The sequence below is a fragment of the Panthera onca genome, chromosome D3 (genome assembly GCF_046562875.1).
Source record: "Panthera onca isolate mPanOnc1 chromosome D3, mPanOnc1 haplotype 2, whole genome shotgun sequence".
In the NCBI taxonomy this organism is placed as follows: Eukaryota; Metazoa; Chordata; class Mammalia; order Carnivora; family Felidae; genus Panthera; species Panthera onca.
The window spans coordinates 16,480,252-16,493,529 of NC_138350.1; the positions used below are offsets into that span (position 1 = coordinate 16,480,252).

The following is a 13,278-nucleotide window of genomic DNA, read 5'->3' on the forward strand; positions in this document are numbered from 1 at the left end:
GTGCTGTCAGGAAAGGCAGGTGACATCTAAGCTGGAAGCTAAAGAAGGAGGCGGGGTTAGCAAGACAAGTGGGGGGGGGGAAGGGTGTCATAGGCAGAGGGAATAGTAGCTGTAAAAGCTCAGAGGTAAGAGGGAGGTTGACTTCTGCACTGGGACTCAAACTACCTCCTTAATCCTCACCCCCATCATTCCCGGGAGACACAGGCCATAACTGAGGCCACCCATTACGTGTCCTGTGGCAGCTCCAGTTGACGATTCATGGGGGAGCCGTTGACCACGGAGCCGCTGGTTGGAAAACTCATCCCTGCCTGCTCCCCAGGGATCTCTAACATCTACTTCTGTCTTACCTACCCCAGCCATACCCAATCGCCTAGGACCCCGCAGGAGCTCAGGAGCAAGGAGAGAGCCTGTCACACACAGAGAGGTTGAGTGACTTGGTCAGAGCCACATAGCATGCAGACAGCCATATTGGATTTTCCCTACATTCTTGGGCGGGAGCCTGTCTGGGCTGAGAGAGGGAGGGCCCTTCCCCACTGCGCGAGACAGAGGCCATTGTGTGTTATGAAACCCAAACCCGGCGCCCCTCTGAAGGGATGTGGGGTCAGCGGAGGAGAGGGGCTGGTGGGGGGTGGGGATGGCCTCCCTGCCCCCATCACCCCGGGGAGCCAGCACGTGCTCCCAGCCCAGCCACATCTGGATTCCAGCTGGCTGCTCCAGGGAGGGGGGGGGGGGGGTGGCGCAGTGGCAGCAGGAACATGCCATCAAAGGCAAGGAAGAGCCTGGCGGTGAGGAGACAAAGGCTAGGGCTGCCTCCCACCCCAGGCCAAGGGTGCGGTGACCATGGCGCTGGCCATGAGACCGACTCTAGTCCTCGGCCACTCTGCCAGAGGATGGGAGACTGAAACGTCGGCTGGTAGTGTCTCTACTGCTCATATTTCCAGGGAAAGGAGGGGGGTGGCTCTCCAACAGCCACAGTAACTAGCAGACCTGCTCACAGAAGCCGGCTGGGTCTGCGTGGCCGCGAGTCCAAGGCTGGTGCCCAGTCTTGGGGGCAAGAACTCCCACCCACTTCCCATGGGGATCCTGCTCTCCACTCCCTTCCCGAATCTGCTCATTCAGCCTGCCCGCCGTATCTCCCCCAGAAAGCTGCCTCAACCCATGGAACAGCCCAGAAGAAAGGCTCCACCCCCCCACCCCCACCAGCAGACTCATCCCCCCACCCCCACCCCCAACCCGCCCTGCAGAAAACCAGCGACACTCGGGCCAGAATAAAGGTTTATTGTGCTGGTTTGCTATATCTCAGCACCTAAAAAATTGTGCAGAGGTTGGGGGGGCCCCAGATGAAGGGCTGAGGAAGAGCACCCCCCAGAGCCTCCCCAGATCAGGACGGAGCTCAGTCTCCCTTGTCGAAAGCTAAAGAATGCTGTGGGCACAGGCTGCCAGACAATGCACGTGAACGACGTGGAGGGGGGCCAGGGCCCCCCCCCGCTCCAGGCTGGGTGTTGGAAACCGCCCCCACCTTCTCAGTCTCCCCCAGAGTGGGGCCCCCTCACACACAGCCCCCCAGCTTCGGGGGCCTGACAAGAAAGCTTTGACGCATTCATCCCATGCGGGTGGCAGTGACAGGATGAGCAATTCGTCCCCGGGCAGAGATGCTTGGCAGAATTGAGGGGACCCGAGCACCCCCAGGCCCCGTACCCCTCACCCTGGACCAACCACAAACTGGGGGGCACCTTCAGGAACATCTGGGGCACTGATTTCCAGAGTGTGCTCTGCAAGATGTTATTCTGTAACTGTAAAATAACAACGACGAGGATAAAAAAAACCCTGTGGTCAAAAAAACCCTGTGGTCAAAAGCAGTTTGAGACAGACCAACCGGGTTCCAACCGGAGCCTTTACTGGAGTATTTGCAGAGCCCTGGGGTGCCCTAAGGGGGGCGTGCGGGGAACAGAGAGGCAGTGTTTCCTCAACTCATCGGACCCCAAAATCCTTTTTCCACAGAGCACCGCAGGGAACGCAGCTTTGGAAATGCTCATTTAGGGACGTGTCGCGATGTGCGCACGGGCCCCCGGAAGCTTCCCGATTCATCAGGCCCACGTCTACGGTAGCTCTAACTGCGCCCGCCCCAGGGGCCTTGTCCCATTCACCCTGGTCCAAAACTCCTAGGTATTCTGACTTTTCTTTCCTACCCCCGGCGAGGTCCGCACCGTCACAGGGGACCCATGATCTACGTTTCCCAAAGGACATGGCCCATGTCGTCGGCCGTGTTTTCATGAATATAACAGGGATCCTTCCCATCCCCGCCTCCCCGGAGGAGCTGTGTTTGGGGTGCCGCCCTTTGGGGCTGCAGGGGCAAGTGTTCCTGGAACGGGGGGAGCTTCCCGGGGTAGGCCGGAGACCAGCACCTCTGCCCACTGCAGGGTTGGGACGCACTGGGATTTGCGGTGGGGGCGGGAGGGGGGGCGCTGAGGAGAGGGTGTCAGGGAGCGGAAAGGGTCAAGGGCCTTCCCACATCCATGGAGGTGACCACTAGGGGTCCGACAGTCAAGGCCAGCAGCCCCAGAGGCCTGTTAGACCTTGGGGGCGATACCGCAAGCACAGGGGCCCTCGGGGGGACCAGCGGGTCCTCTGGCTTCCTGGGCTGATGAAGGAGCCGCTTCTGACTCGCCTTGGCCTTGGCCGGCCTCCAGAGCCTCCTCCGCCCCCACCGCGCATGGCTCATCTGGCACCTCGGCTTTCTCCCCCGGGACCCCACGTCCCTGGGCTTCCTGGCCCCCCTCCCGGCTGCCGCTCTCGTCTTCCTCCGACTTGCCCTCCATCCTGGTTCCGTCTCCACCGCCCGGGGCAGCTCTGGCGGGGGACTTGAGGTTCTGGGTGGCGGCAAGGATGTCAGCCTGGAGCTGCTGGGAGGAATCCAGGGCTTCCTCGGACCGGCCGTCGGGAGCCCGGTCGGGGACCTCGCTGAAGGCGCGGGGGCCCCCGGCCCGGTCACTCTGGTCCACGTACTTCTTCTTGGGGAAAGACGACGGGTAGTAGGCCGAGGCCTTGTGCTTCTGGCGGGTGATGAGGGCGGCGCAGACGATGAACATCAGCAGGAACACCAGGGAGCCCACCACGGCGATGAGCATCACGTACTGGCGGAAGAAGTCCACGATCCCATCCAGGAAGTTGGTGGGGGGCCTGGGGCCCGCCAGGGGCGTGGGCCGGGGCCCCAGCGACGTGGGGCTGAGGGCCGGGGTCCGGGGGGGCGGGAGGCTCGGGGAGGAGGCCGATGAGCCCTCGGCCTCCCCGCTGCCCCCTGTGTCCTCCAGGAAGGCGGCCTGCAGGGGCACGGAGTAGGCCACCGCGGGCAGGGCCCTGAGGAGAAGCAGCAGAGACACGAGCAGCCTGGGGACCACGGCGGAAACCATGCTGTCCAGGACCTGCGGGGAAGCGAGGCGGGAGACAGGTCAGGGTGGAACGCCGGGGTCTCGGGGACCGCGGCCAGGTGCAGGAAACAGCACGTGTTCCAGAAGGCCGCTTCCCCTGCCCGCCACACAATGGACCCCGTCTACCCATATGTGGGGAACATGCCCGCCCCCTCCTTCACTCTGAGATCCCAGAGGGACCCCTGGTGAGTCACCCCACTCCACTCTGAGGTCCTGGAGGGCGGGAACCGAATCTTACTTATCTGGGCACCCTCAGGGTTTCACACCATGTCTGGTACACAGTAAGTGCTCCATAAGTGTCTCTTGACCGACCGGGCCGAATGAATAATAACTTCCCCTTCCACTGCCTGCCATGTGCCAGGTCCTATTTTAAGTTTCTGACACAGAACTTCATTGACTCCCGAGAACCACCCGATGGGAGAAGTACTATTATTATTACTCCCATTTTGCGGGTGTGAAAAACTGAGGCTCAGAGGGGTTAAGTCATTGCCAGGAGAGGGCAGGGGTTTGGATCCAGACAGGGAGGGAGAAATGATGGTAAGGCTGAGTAAGTAAGAAACAGAGTCACTGAGGGAGTGAGCCCTTCCTCTTTTGGGGAACCCTCCCCAGCAGCCCCCAGTGACTCTGGGGTCCCGTGAAGCTTCCAGACTCCCTGAGCTCAGCAGAGGGTCTGGATGCCAAGAACACGGCTGGCCCTCACCTCAAGGCACAAAGCAGGGCGTGGAGGCCCGGGAGGGGGTGGCGGGACCCCTTGTGCCAGAGACAAAGCTGGAGACTGCGGGAGCCCCAGTCCTATGGCCCCCCGTAAACGGGAACCAGATGAACCCCGCACCTCCCTCCTCCCCTGCGGCAAGACTGCTCCCAGGATGAACCCCCAGACCCCATCCGGCCCAGATAGCCTGGCTGACCAATAAATTCTGCACGGCCTAGGTTTACAGAGGAGACCACCTCCTGAAACACGGACTCTCCCAGCCAGCCCGAGGAGGGCTAGGCACTCAGACAAACCCAGGAGCCCCTTTCTGCAGCCCCCTCATGGGCTGCCCCGAGAACCCCTCCTGACCCAACAGAGGGCCCAGGCCCCTGGCACTGGGTGGGGCTAGAAGCTCGAAGAAAAGCCTTAGGAAGCCCTGTCTGCCACCCTGTCTCAGGGGATTGAGATGGGGAACAGGGGCCCAGAGACGGCGAGGGGCAGGCCCCTGGTCACGGAGCAAGGTCCTGGCCTGGAGGAGGAGGTCAGGTTCCCAGCACCTCGACTGCGTGTCCCCTCGAGTGCCCGGTCCCCAAGTCCTGCTCTGGAAATCGCTTGAGGGGTGCCGGATTAAGTGCGGGGGTGAGGGGAGTGAGGCCTTTGAGCGGCTTCTTCATAACGACCCGAAGCCTCCCCATTAAGCATCGTTAGTGGAAATTAATTGTACCGACATAAATTTGGACAAACTGCCTCCGGTGGCCAAAAACAAAACAAAAGAAAACAAAAAAGATAATTCCGGGGCATAAAAAGAGGCAAATCTGTTCAGGGGTTCGTTTTGAATAATGAGCTGATGACCCTGGGCTTTCCACTGGGGGGCGGTGGGGGGGGAAGCCCCGCCCCCTTTGCCGGGGGCCCCGCCCCAGAGCCACTCTACGGTTCAGCCCTGGGGGCCAACACCTGCCGGCTCTGCCTGACTGGCCCAGGCGACAGTGACTTGCCCAGGGACACACGGAGGGGAGTGTCAGAGCCGGGGTGTTAACCTTCCTCTGTGTGACTCAGACTACACACACTCACACACACACACCACACACTCGTATGTGCCCGGGGCCGGCCCAGAAACGAGCCGGCACCCTGGGAGACACTACTTGTCCGCTGCAACACGGGCGGACCCAGCACCCCCCCGCCCCGCGCACTTGTTAGCAAAGGTCCCCACGGACACCTTTGATCTCTGGGGTCTCTGTCCACCAGTCACCTCCCTGCCTGAGAGAGACCTTTCGTGGTGGCGGCCGAAGCTTCTCACCACGACTACTACCCCCCGGGGGGTGCCCAGGGGGCTGTCCTGGGAGGGCCTGCCGCCAGCGAAGCGGCTGGAACCCTGGCTCCACCTGGTCGAGTGCTGTGGTCCGATCCCTCCGGGCCTCACTTTCCCCGTCTGTACAGTGGGCAGGCAGCGGGGAGGTGACCACAGGCCCTAAGGACCGGGTGAGATAACGTGGAGAAGGCAGCTGGCACAGAGCACCCGGGAAAGGGCGGGCTCCAGAGCAGCCACGTTTGGACCCCAGCAGAGCCCAGGACTAGCGGCGGCATCCTCCAAGCAGGCAAATGATTAAAAATGATTTCCTTACCTGATGTGTAAACTGGCTCACTGCCTCCCCCTCCCCCGCCGAGGAAATGATCAACTTTTTTACCCTGTTGAGTGAAATCTCAGCTCTGGCCACCCAGGAATCCAGGGCGCATGCGCGTGCAGACACACACACACACACACACACACACACACACACACACACACACAGCACCCAGCTGGATAGAGGGAAGGGCTCCCCTCCCCCGCAGAACCTTGGGGTCAGGGACAGAGGATAAGGATAGAGGCCACACAGGCTATCACTGGCCGTTAAAGGCCGAGACCCCGACTCTCGGGTCCCCCACACCCCACAGCCTGGCTCCCCCAGAAAGGTGCAGGCAGGGTGGGAAGCCGGTCGGGCCTCAAAGGCAAGGTGTGACCCTATCCGACGAGCCCCTGCCCTCTCTGGGCCTCAGTTTCCCCTCTATAGAGTGGGAACCGTGGCCTGGACAGCTCTGAAGTGATCCCTCTGCCCGCCTGCCGTCCCCACCTCCTTTCTGGGAGAAGGTGAGCCTAGCTTCCTGAGTCCTCATTTCTTTCCGGGGCTCGGAAACTCAGCTCCTGGCCATTGGGAGCTGGCGTCAGGCCAACCCCTGTCATTTTACCCAAGAGGAAATTCGCCCCCGAGGCTGGGAATGGCCTGCCCAGGATCACACAACCAGTTGAGGCAGAGCCCTGAAGGGAAGCGGGTCCGAACACCCCAGAGGAGGCCGCTCACTGCCCAGCTATGTGTCCCGGAGTGGGGCATGTCACCTCTGTGAGCCTCGGTGTCCCCATCTGTATGATGGGGATAAGGGCCACCTCTCGGGTCTATTGTCCACGGCAGTGCCAGAGGAGGAGTAGGTTATCAATTAATTAGTGGGGGCCGCATGGTGGTGCAGGACCCCCAGCAGGACCCCCAGCTTGGAGCAGGGCCTCCTCCAGCGCCAATCTCACTGGGGCTCGCGGCCTTAAATGTGCCTGGGGCATACGCGGGTGCTGCAAATCCCCCCCCCTAGGGCCTGGGTACCTGAGGCTGGGAGGCGAGTCACTGCCCCACCCCCACCCAGAGACTCGTGGCCAGAGGGGGAGGGGCAGCCCACAAAAACCTGGCTTCAATTAGCGGCTGTTGGGGGAGGGGTCTGGCTGAATCGCTAGGCGCCCCCGCCCCAGGCCCCGGGGCAGCCGAGGACAGGGGCTTGGGTCCCTTGGAAGGGAGGCCGGGACAGGGAAGGGGAGTCCTGAGGCTCAAAAGACACAGGCACACAGAGCAGCAGCGCGGACACACAAGATACAGACGCACAACGCAGACACACACACACTACAACGCACACGCACGGCAACGGGGACACGCATACGCCCAGACACCCCAGAAAGTTTGCACGCCCCCCCCGCCCCCCCCCTCCCCCCGGCGCGGATGCACACAGGGCGCACGACAGCCCCACGCCGGGCCGCGCGTCCGGGCCCGAGAGCGCATACCCAGCCCCCGGGCACGCGCTGGCTCCCCCACAGACGGGACAGGCCGGTCCGCACGAGCCCGCCGCTGACCCTGGGCCGCCCGCCCCCGCGCCCACTGGTGGAGAACACATCCCCCGCGGGGAGGCCACAACCGCACACACGCAGCCCCGCCGGCCCGGCAGCGCCCGCGGGACACCGCGACGGCGCACCCGCGTTCCGCCACGCCAGCCCGTCGCGCAGGTCCCGCGGGCGCGCGGCCTCCAACGCACCCTCCGAAGGCACGCGGACTTAGAGACGCGCCCCAAAGTGCTCGCGCCGGCACTCCCGTCCCCGAACCCCCGGCCACCGCCAGGCTCCCGGACCGAGGGGACGCGGGGACTCACCCGTCCCTCCGCGCACGCAGGCCTGGGTGCTCCCGCCAGGTGGAGCGTCGGGGAGTGCCAGCTGCCGCCGCTGCTCCGGGCCCGGCGCCGCCCGCCCCCTGCCCCCGCCTCCTTCCTCCCGCCCCGCGGCCGCGGGGCCAGCTTGATTCCATTAGGCGGCTTTGGGGTGGGGACAGGGGAGGGGCGGGGCTGCGCTGGCCCCACACGGTCCCCCCTCGCTCACAGCTTGCACTCCCCCAGGCGCCCCTCCAGCTCTGGGGAGCCCCAGATGGGGCATTTCCTCCTTGACTCGGGGGGGGGGGGGGGGGGGGGAGGGGGTAGGTCCCCAGGACCGGCCCCCCGGGTCGGACAGACGGACACACAGGGCTGGCCTGCAGCGCTCCCCCAGAACAGCGAGCTGGGGGCCTGCCTCCCTTCCAAAGGGGACGAGGTCAGGGAGGTTCAGGGGCCCCTGGAAGCGAGGAGGAAAATTCCCCGTCCTGGTCCTCGATTCCAGCTGTGACTCAGGTTTTCCGAGGCTCGGGGTGCAGGGTGGGAGCAGAGTGTGTTTAAGGGAGAGCCCGAGCGGAGGCCTGATGGAGGGTCCAGGTCTGCAGCAGGGAGCCGAGTTCTGGCACCCACTGGCTGGCCCTGGTTGGGCTCTTCCCTTCTCCAGCCTCAGTTTCCTTATTTGCCAGGGTGGGCGGGAAGCTTCCTGGGCTCCCTCTGGCTCCCACGTTGGAAGATCTGTGGCCTTCCAGTACCCCAAATGGAGGGGCGCCTGGGTGGCTCAGTAGGTTAAGCGTCTGACTTCAGCTCAGGTCGTGATCTCGCAGTCCGTGAGTTCGAGCCCCGCGTCGGGCTCTGTGCTGACAGCTTGGAGCCTGGAACCTGCTTCGGATTCTGCGTCTCCCTCTCTCTCTGCCCCTCCCCGCCTCACGCTCTGTCTCGCTTTCTCTCAAAAATAAACATTAAACACACACACACAATACCCCAAATGGAGTAGCTGGAGAAGGAATCGGGACCCCATTTCACAGGTGGGAAAAGTGAGGCAGGGTGTATTCAAGTGGCTCAACCAGGAAACTGAGGCAAGTCAATAGCAGACCCTGCAACTGGGATCTCTGGCTGACCTGAGGACCCCGGTGGGTCAGTGGCCCTTGCATCCATTCATTCACGTACCCATTCATTCATTCATTCATTCACAAGTGCTTGCTGAACATGTGCCAGGCACGTTGCCCATCAGGTCTCAGAGGGAAATCCCACACAACCCAGCCCTCTGGAGAAGTCCAGGGAGAAGGACGCATATGCGAATTACTTTTACACAAAATGGAAAAGGGATCTGTAGAAGGAGAGAGGTCAGGCCAAGAGCTCCGGGAACCCCAGGGCAGGGAGAGGTGCCCTGAGAGAAAGAGGCGGGAAGTCGTCCAGGAGGACAGCAGCCAGTCTGAACAAGAGACCCCGGAGAGGCATCCTGGCAGGAGGACCAGCATGGATAAAGGCACAGTGACTGGAAAGCCGCACCGTAATTAGATCAGGCTGGAGCGTGAGGCAGAGAAAAGGGAGGTGCAGGTAATGAGGGTCGAAGTCAGCAAGAGCCAGGTTAAAGCGTCACTCATCCAGGAGGCAGTAGGGAGCCACAGAAGGTATGGGACAGGAGGAGTGCATGAGTTGACAATTCCTGTCCACCCTTTAGGGACCAGGACTCTAGATTACTATCACCTCTTCTGATGGTCCCCGCAATCCCTACTCACCTCCAAAACGGGGGAGAGCAGTTGTTTGGAAAAAACCCCAGAGAAGATCCCATTGTCTCTTGGGGTCACCCCCAAACCTTGCGTCCCAAGGAAACGGATGACTGCCCGCCAGTGGACGCTCATAGATGCACATGCCCCCAGGCGCAAGTGGCCACCCACAGACGTGATGCAGCAGGGGCACCCACCTTCAAGATGACCAGGGGGCATCCCAGGGCCCGCTACCCCGGGGAGGAGCCCCTGCTGGCAAAGCCTGAGGGCTGCAGGGAATCTGACCCCGAGACATCAAGAGGCAGGGGTGCAACCAGCCCAAACAGGACCTGACTCCAGGTCAGATGGCCCGGATGCCCCCGCCTAAGTCAGGGTCCTGTTCTGTGCTCCTGCTTTGGTACCAGAATGGCAGAGCCCGGACCCACAGGCAGACGGACCTGGGTTCAAATTCTACCTCCGCCTCTGTTTTGTCATCTGGAAACTGAGGACAGAGAATGTCCGCTGCTCACAAGGCTTCTGGGAAAAGTCAGAGGAGCTGGAGGGCAGGAACGAGCATTGCTTAGATGCCAAGCATATGAGTTTCCTACAGCCGCCATAGCAAATGACCACAAACTTTAGAGGCTTAAACAGCACACATCTGTTGTTCACGGTACTGGCAGCCAGAAGTCAGAAACGGGGTCTCACCGGGTGAAAAGCACGGTGTCGGCGGGGCTCCGTTCATCCCGGAGGGTTCGGGGGAGGGATCTAGAAGCCGCCTGAGTTCCCCTGCTTATGGGCTCTTTCTCTGTCTTCAAGGCCAGCTGCCATGGGCTAGGTTCTCACACTACATCCCCCTGGCTCTCTTCCAAACCGCTCTCCCAATTTCAAGGACCCTTGGGATGACATTGGGCTCACCCAGATAGCCCAGGATGACCTCCCCACCTCCTGTCCTTAACCTAATCCCATCCGCAAAGCCCTTTGCCATGCCGGGTGACACATTCCCATCTGTAGGTTCCAGGGCTCGGGATGTGGACATCTCTGGGGGAGGGGCCTCATTCTGCCTCCCACACTGAGAGCGAATGTTATTACTTGCTTCCTGCAAAGTTGAGTCAGCCACCCTCCAAAGTACCGGGCGTCCCTCCCCTCCATGGAGCCCACCGCTGTGCCTCAAGCCCAGCAGGCTCCGTAAGTGCCTGGGGGAGAGGTGGATGGATAAGCACATCCCATTTGACAGATGTGGAAACTGAGGTTCACAGCAGCGTGACCTAGCTCCAACAGCGTGTGGAGATCAGAGCCCTTGTTTCTTCGCCAGCCCCTCCCTGTGTCTCACCAACTGTGGGGGGCTGGGCAAATCGCTGCCCCTCTCTGGGCTGCAGCTAAATGGGCTTGGGCCAGATCTCTGCCACGAGGCTGCCAACGCTGAGGTCCCGACGCTCTCACACTCCGCCCTTCGTTCGTTCTACAAATATCTCGTGACGTTTACTTTACACCCAGCCAGTGTCAGGCTCTGGGAGACAGTGATGAGCAAACACGGGCACAGAGCTCACAGCGTAGAAGGGAGACCTGAAATAAACAAGTACACAAACAAATGAGTATCTAACTGCAAACCGGGCTAAGAGCTGGGCTGGGGCAGTTCTGGCATTGTAGGGGGCTAGTCTGGTCCCAGAGCTCCTGGGGCCCTCCATGAGGAGCTAATAGCAGAGTTGCTCATGGAGATGAGGAGGAGGTATTTAGGAAGGCAAGGAGGCAGGAGGATCCCCAGCAGCAAGAACAGCACGTGCAAAGGCCCCGAGGTAGTTGGAAACCAGCACCTTCAGAGCGGTTCCGGAAGGTTATTATCCTTTAAGAATAGATGAGCCATGGGGCGCCTGAGTGGCTTAGTCCATTAAAGCGTCTGACTTTAGCTCAGCTCATGATCTCACAGCTTGTGAGTTCAAGCCCTGCATGGGGCTCTCTGCTGTCGGCACAGAGCCCGCTTCAGATCCTCGGTCCGTTCTCTCTCTGGCCCTCCCCCACTGGTTCCTTCTCTCTCTCTCTCTCTCCCTCTCTTTCAAAATAAATAATTACACTTCAACCAAACAGAGTAGATGAGCCAGGTCTGTTTTGTGCACTTCCGTAACGCCAGCATCTAGGACAGCGCCTGGCACACAGTAGGCGCTCCATAAATGCTTGTCGCTGTGCGAATGAGCATTCTGACCTCCACTCCTGCACTCCCAGGGTTTGACAACCTCGTGCTCCGAGACTTTGCCCCAGCCAGTCTTCATCTACCGGAAGGTCTCACATTCTTCACTCTCCAGCCCCAGGGCCTGTTGTGGGGCCCGGCCCAGCTGACCCCCAGGGCCCGCACCGCCGTGGCTCCGAGGTGAGCGGGCAGGCCTGGGGCACGGAGCAGGCCAGGCCGCTCGCTTGCAACCTATAATCCCGGCCTTGAAGCAATTCCGAGACCCCGCCCGGTGCCCCCCGTACAATTACCAGCTGTGCGCCCGCCCCGCTGAACAGCCGTGGCCGAGGAGGCGGAGAAGGGGAGGGGACCCCCCCACGCCCCGCGGCGGCTCGGCCAAGGTCCTCCCCGGTTGAGCCTGGGGCAGCCCGGCCCACCGCAGTCCCCAGCTCTGGCCTCTGGTGGGTTCGGTGCCGCCTCTAATTACACGGCCCTCGGGCCACTGGGACCTGCCCTCCTGGCAAAAATATCCCAAGCCTTTTATGTGGCTGGAGAGGCCTGGGCTGTGGCCCCATCACAGCGTCGTCCTGGCCTTCAGAGGGACACCCATGGAGTGGCCTCCTGGCCGGGGGGGGGGGGGGTGCTCCAAGGAGGCAGAATGGGCAGGCCAGAGCTCTAGGTGTGCTGTGAACCCCCCCCAGGCCTCAGTTTCCCCACCTATAAACTCGAGAGTTTCACTTGCTCCCCAGCTGTGTACCGAGCACCTGTCAACAGGATCTGTGCTGTCGATGAGCCAGAAACGGCCAGCTTTGTGCCGCCGTCCCTGCTCCCCTGCACATCATCGCTCAGTCATCGCCGCCTCCAGGAAGCCCTCCCCGACCCCATCTGGAGAGGGATGTCAGCAGCCTCCTCCGTGCTCCCAGCGGGCTCCCCGTTCAGAGGGCTCGAGCACACCGGGCTCTCGTGGTCTCTCGACATATGACTCTAGACTGTCAGCTTCTCGGGTCCAGGATCAGAGCCTTTCTGTTAAGGCATCCCCACTCTACCAGCGCCTGGACACGGCAGGGGCTCCATAAATGCCGCCCACCGGCTGAATGACTTTAGCCCAATCTGTGCATGTCACAGATGTGGAAACGGAGGCCCAGGGAGGGGCTGTACAATGACGTTATTTTGCTATGCAGCAGGTCCTGTCCGGGAACAAGGCAGACCAGGGCCCGGCCTCAGGGAGCTCCTAGTAGGGGACACGGATGAGAAACAAGTCAAGTGGCAAATCGGGAAGATAATCCAACACTGCGAAATGCTGTCAAGGAGATAAAAAGGATAAAAGATAGCTTCGAAGTGAGCGGGGGCGGGGGGCAGGTGCCTGGGCAGTTATTTTAGCAACCGTGGTCAGGGACAGCCTGTCTGAAGACGTTTCTGAACTGAGGCCTGCAGGATAAGAGACACTAGGCACTCGAGGAGCAGGAGGAAGAGCTCCCGGACCAAGGGAACAGCAGGCGCAAAGGCCCTGAGGTAGGAAAGGGCTCGGCATGAGGCCTCTTCCGGGAAAACAAGACAGCGCGTTGATCCGCTAAGACCCTGGGGTAGTTAAAAGCTTGGACATTAGGGAACCTGCGTTAGCTCCTGGCTCTGCTCCTCACACACTGCGTGGCCCCGAGCCTCGGTTTCCCTTCCTGCATCAGGGGGGGGTCAGCGGAGGCTCCTCCAAGCTCTGTCGCTCAGTGATCCTAAGTAAATTTTCCACGCGTTTCCATTCACTTGTCGCCAGCAAACACCTGGACGCTCACCCACGATGGACGGGAGAGCAAAACAGCACAGCCACTTTGGAAAACGGTCTGGCAGCTCCCACAAAGTTAGCCGTCC

At 61.4% G+C, this 13,278-nt stretch overlaps 1 protein-coding gene across 2 annotated transcripts; it reads right to left on the bottom strand.

Annotated features, from left to right (window-relative positions):
- Positions 1-1,263: 1,263 nt before the first annotated feature.
- On the bottom strand, positions 1,264-7,664 carry TMEM119 (transmembrane protein 119). 2 transcript variants are annotated; one of them, XM_060612489.3, is made up of 2 exons: positions 7,558-7,664; positions 1,264-3,422 (listed from the first exon to the last, which is right to left on the bottom strand). In XM_060612489.3, exon 2 carries the CDS (start codon positions 3,408-3,410, stop codon positions 2,571-2,573), a length of 840 nt encoding a protein of 279 aa, XP_060468472.1. In that variant the 5' UTR covers positions 3,411-3,422; positions 7,558-7,664; the 3' UTR covers positions 1,264-2,570. The 2 variants fall into 2 exon arrangements, with proteins under 2 accessions (XP_060468472.1, XP_060468474.1); XM_060612491.3 differs by lacking the exon at positions 7,558-7,664 and adding an exon at positions 5,742-5,836.
- Between the last annotated feature and the right edge of the window lie 5,614 nt (positions 7,665-13,278).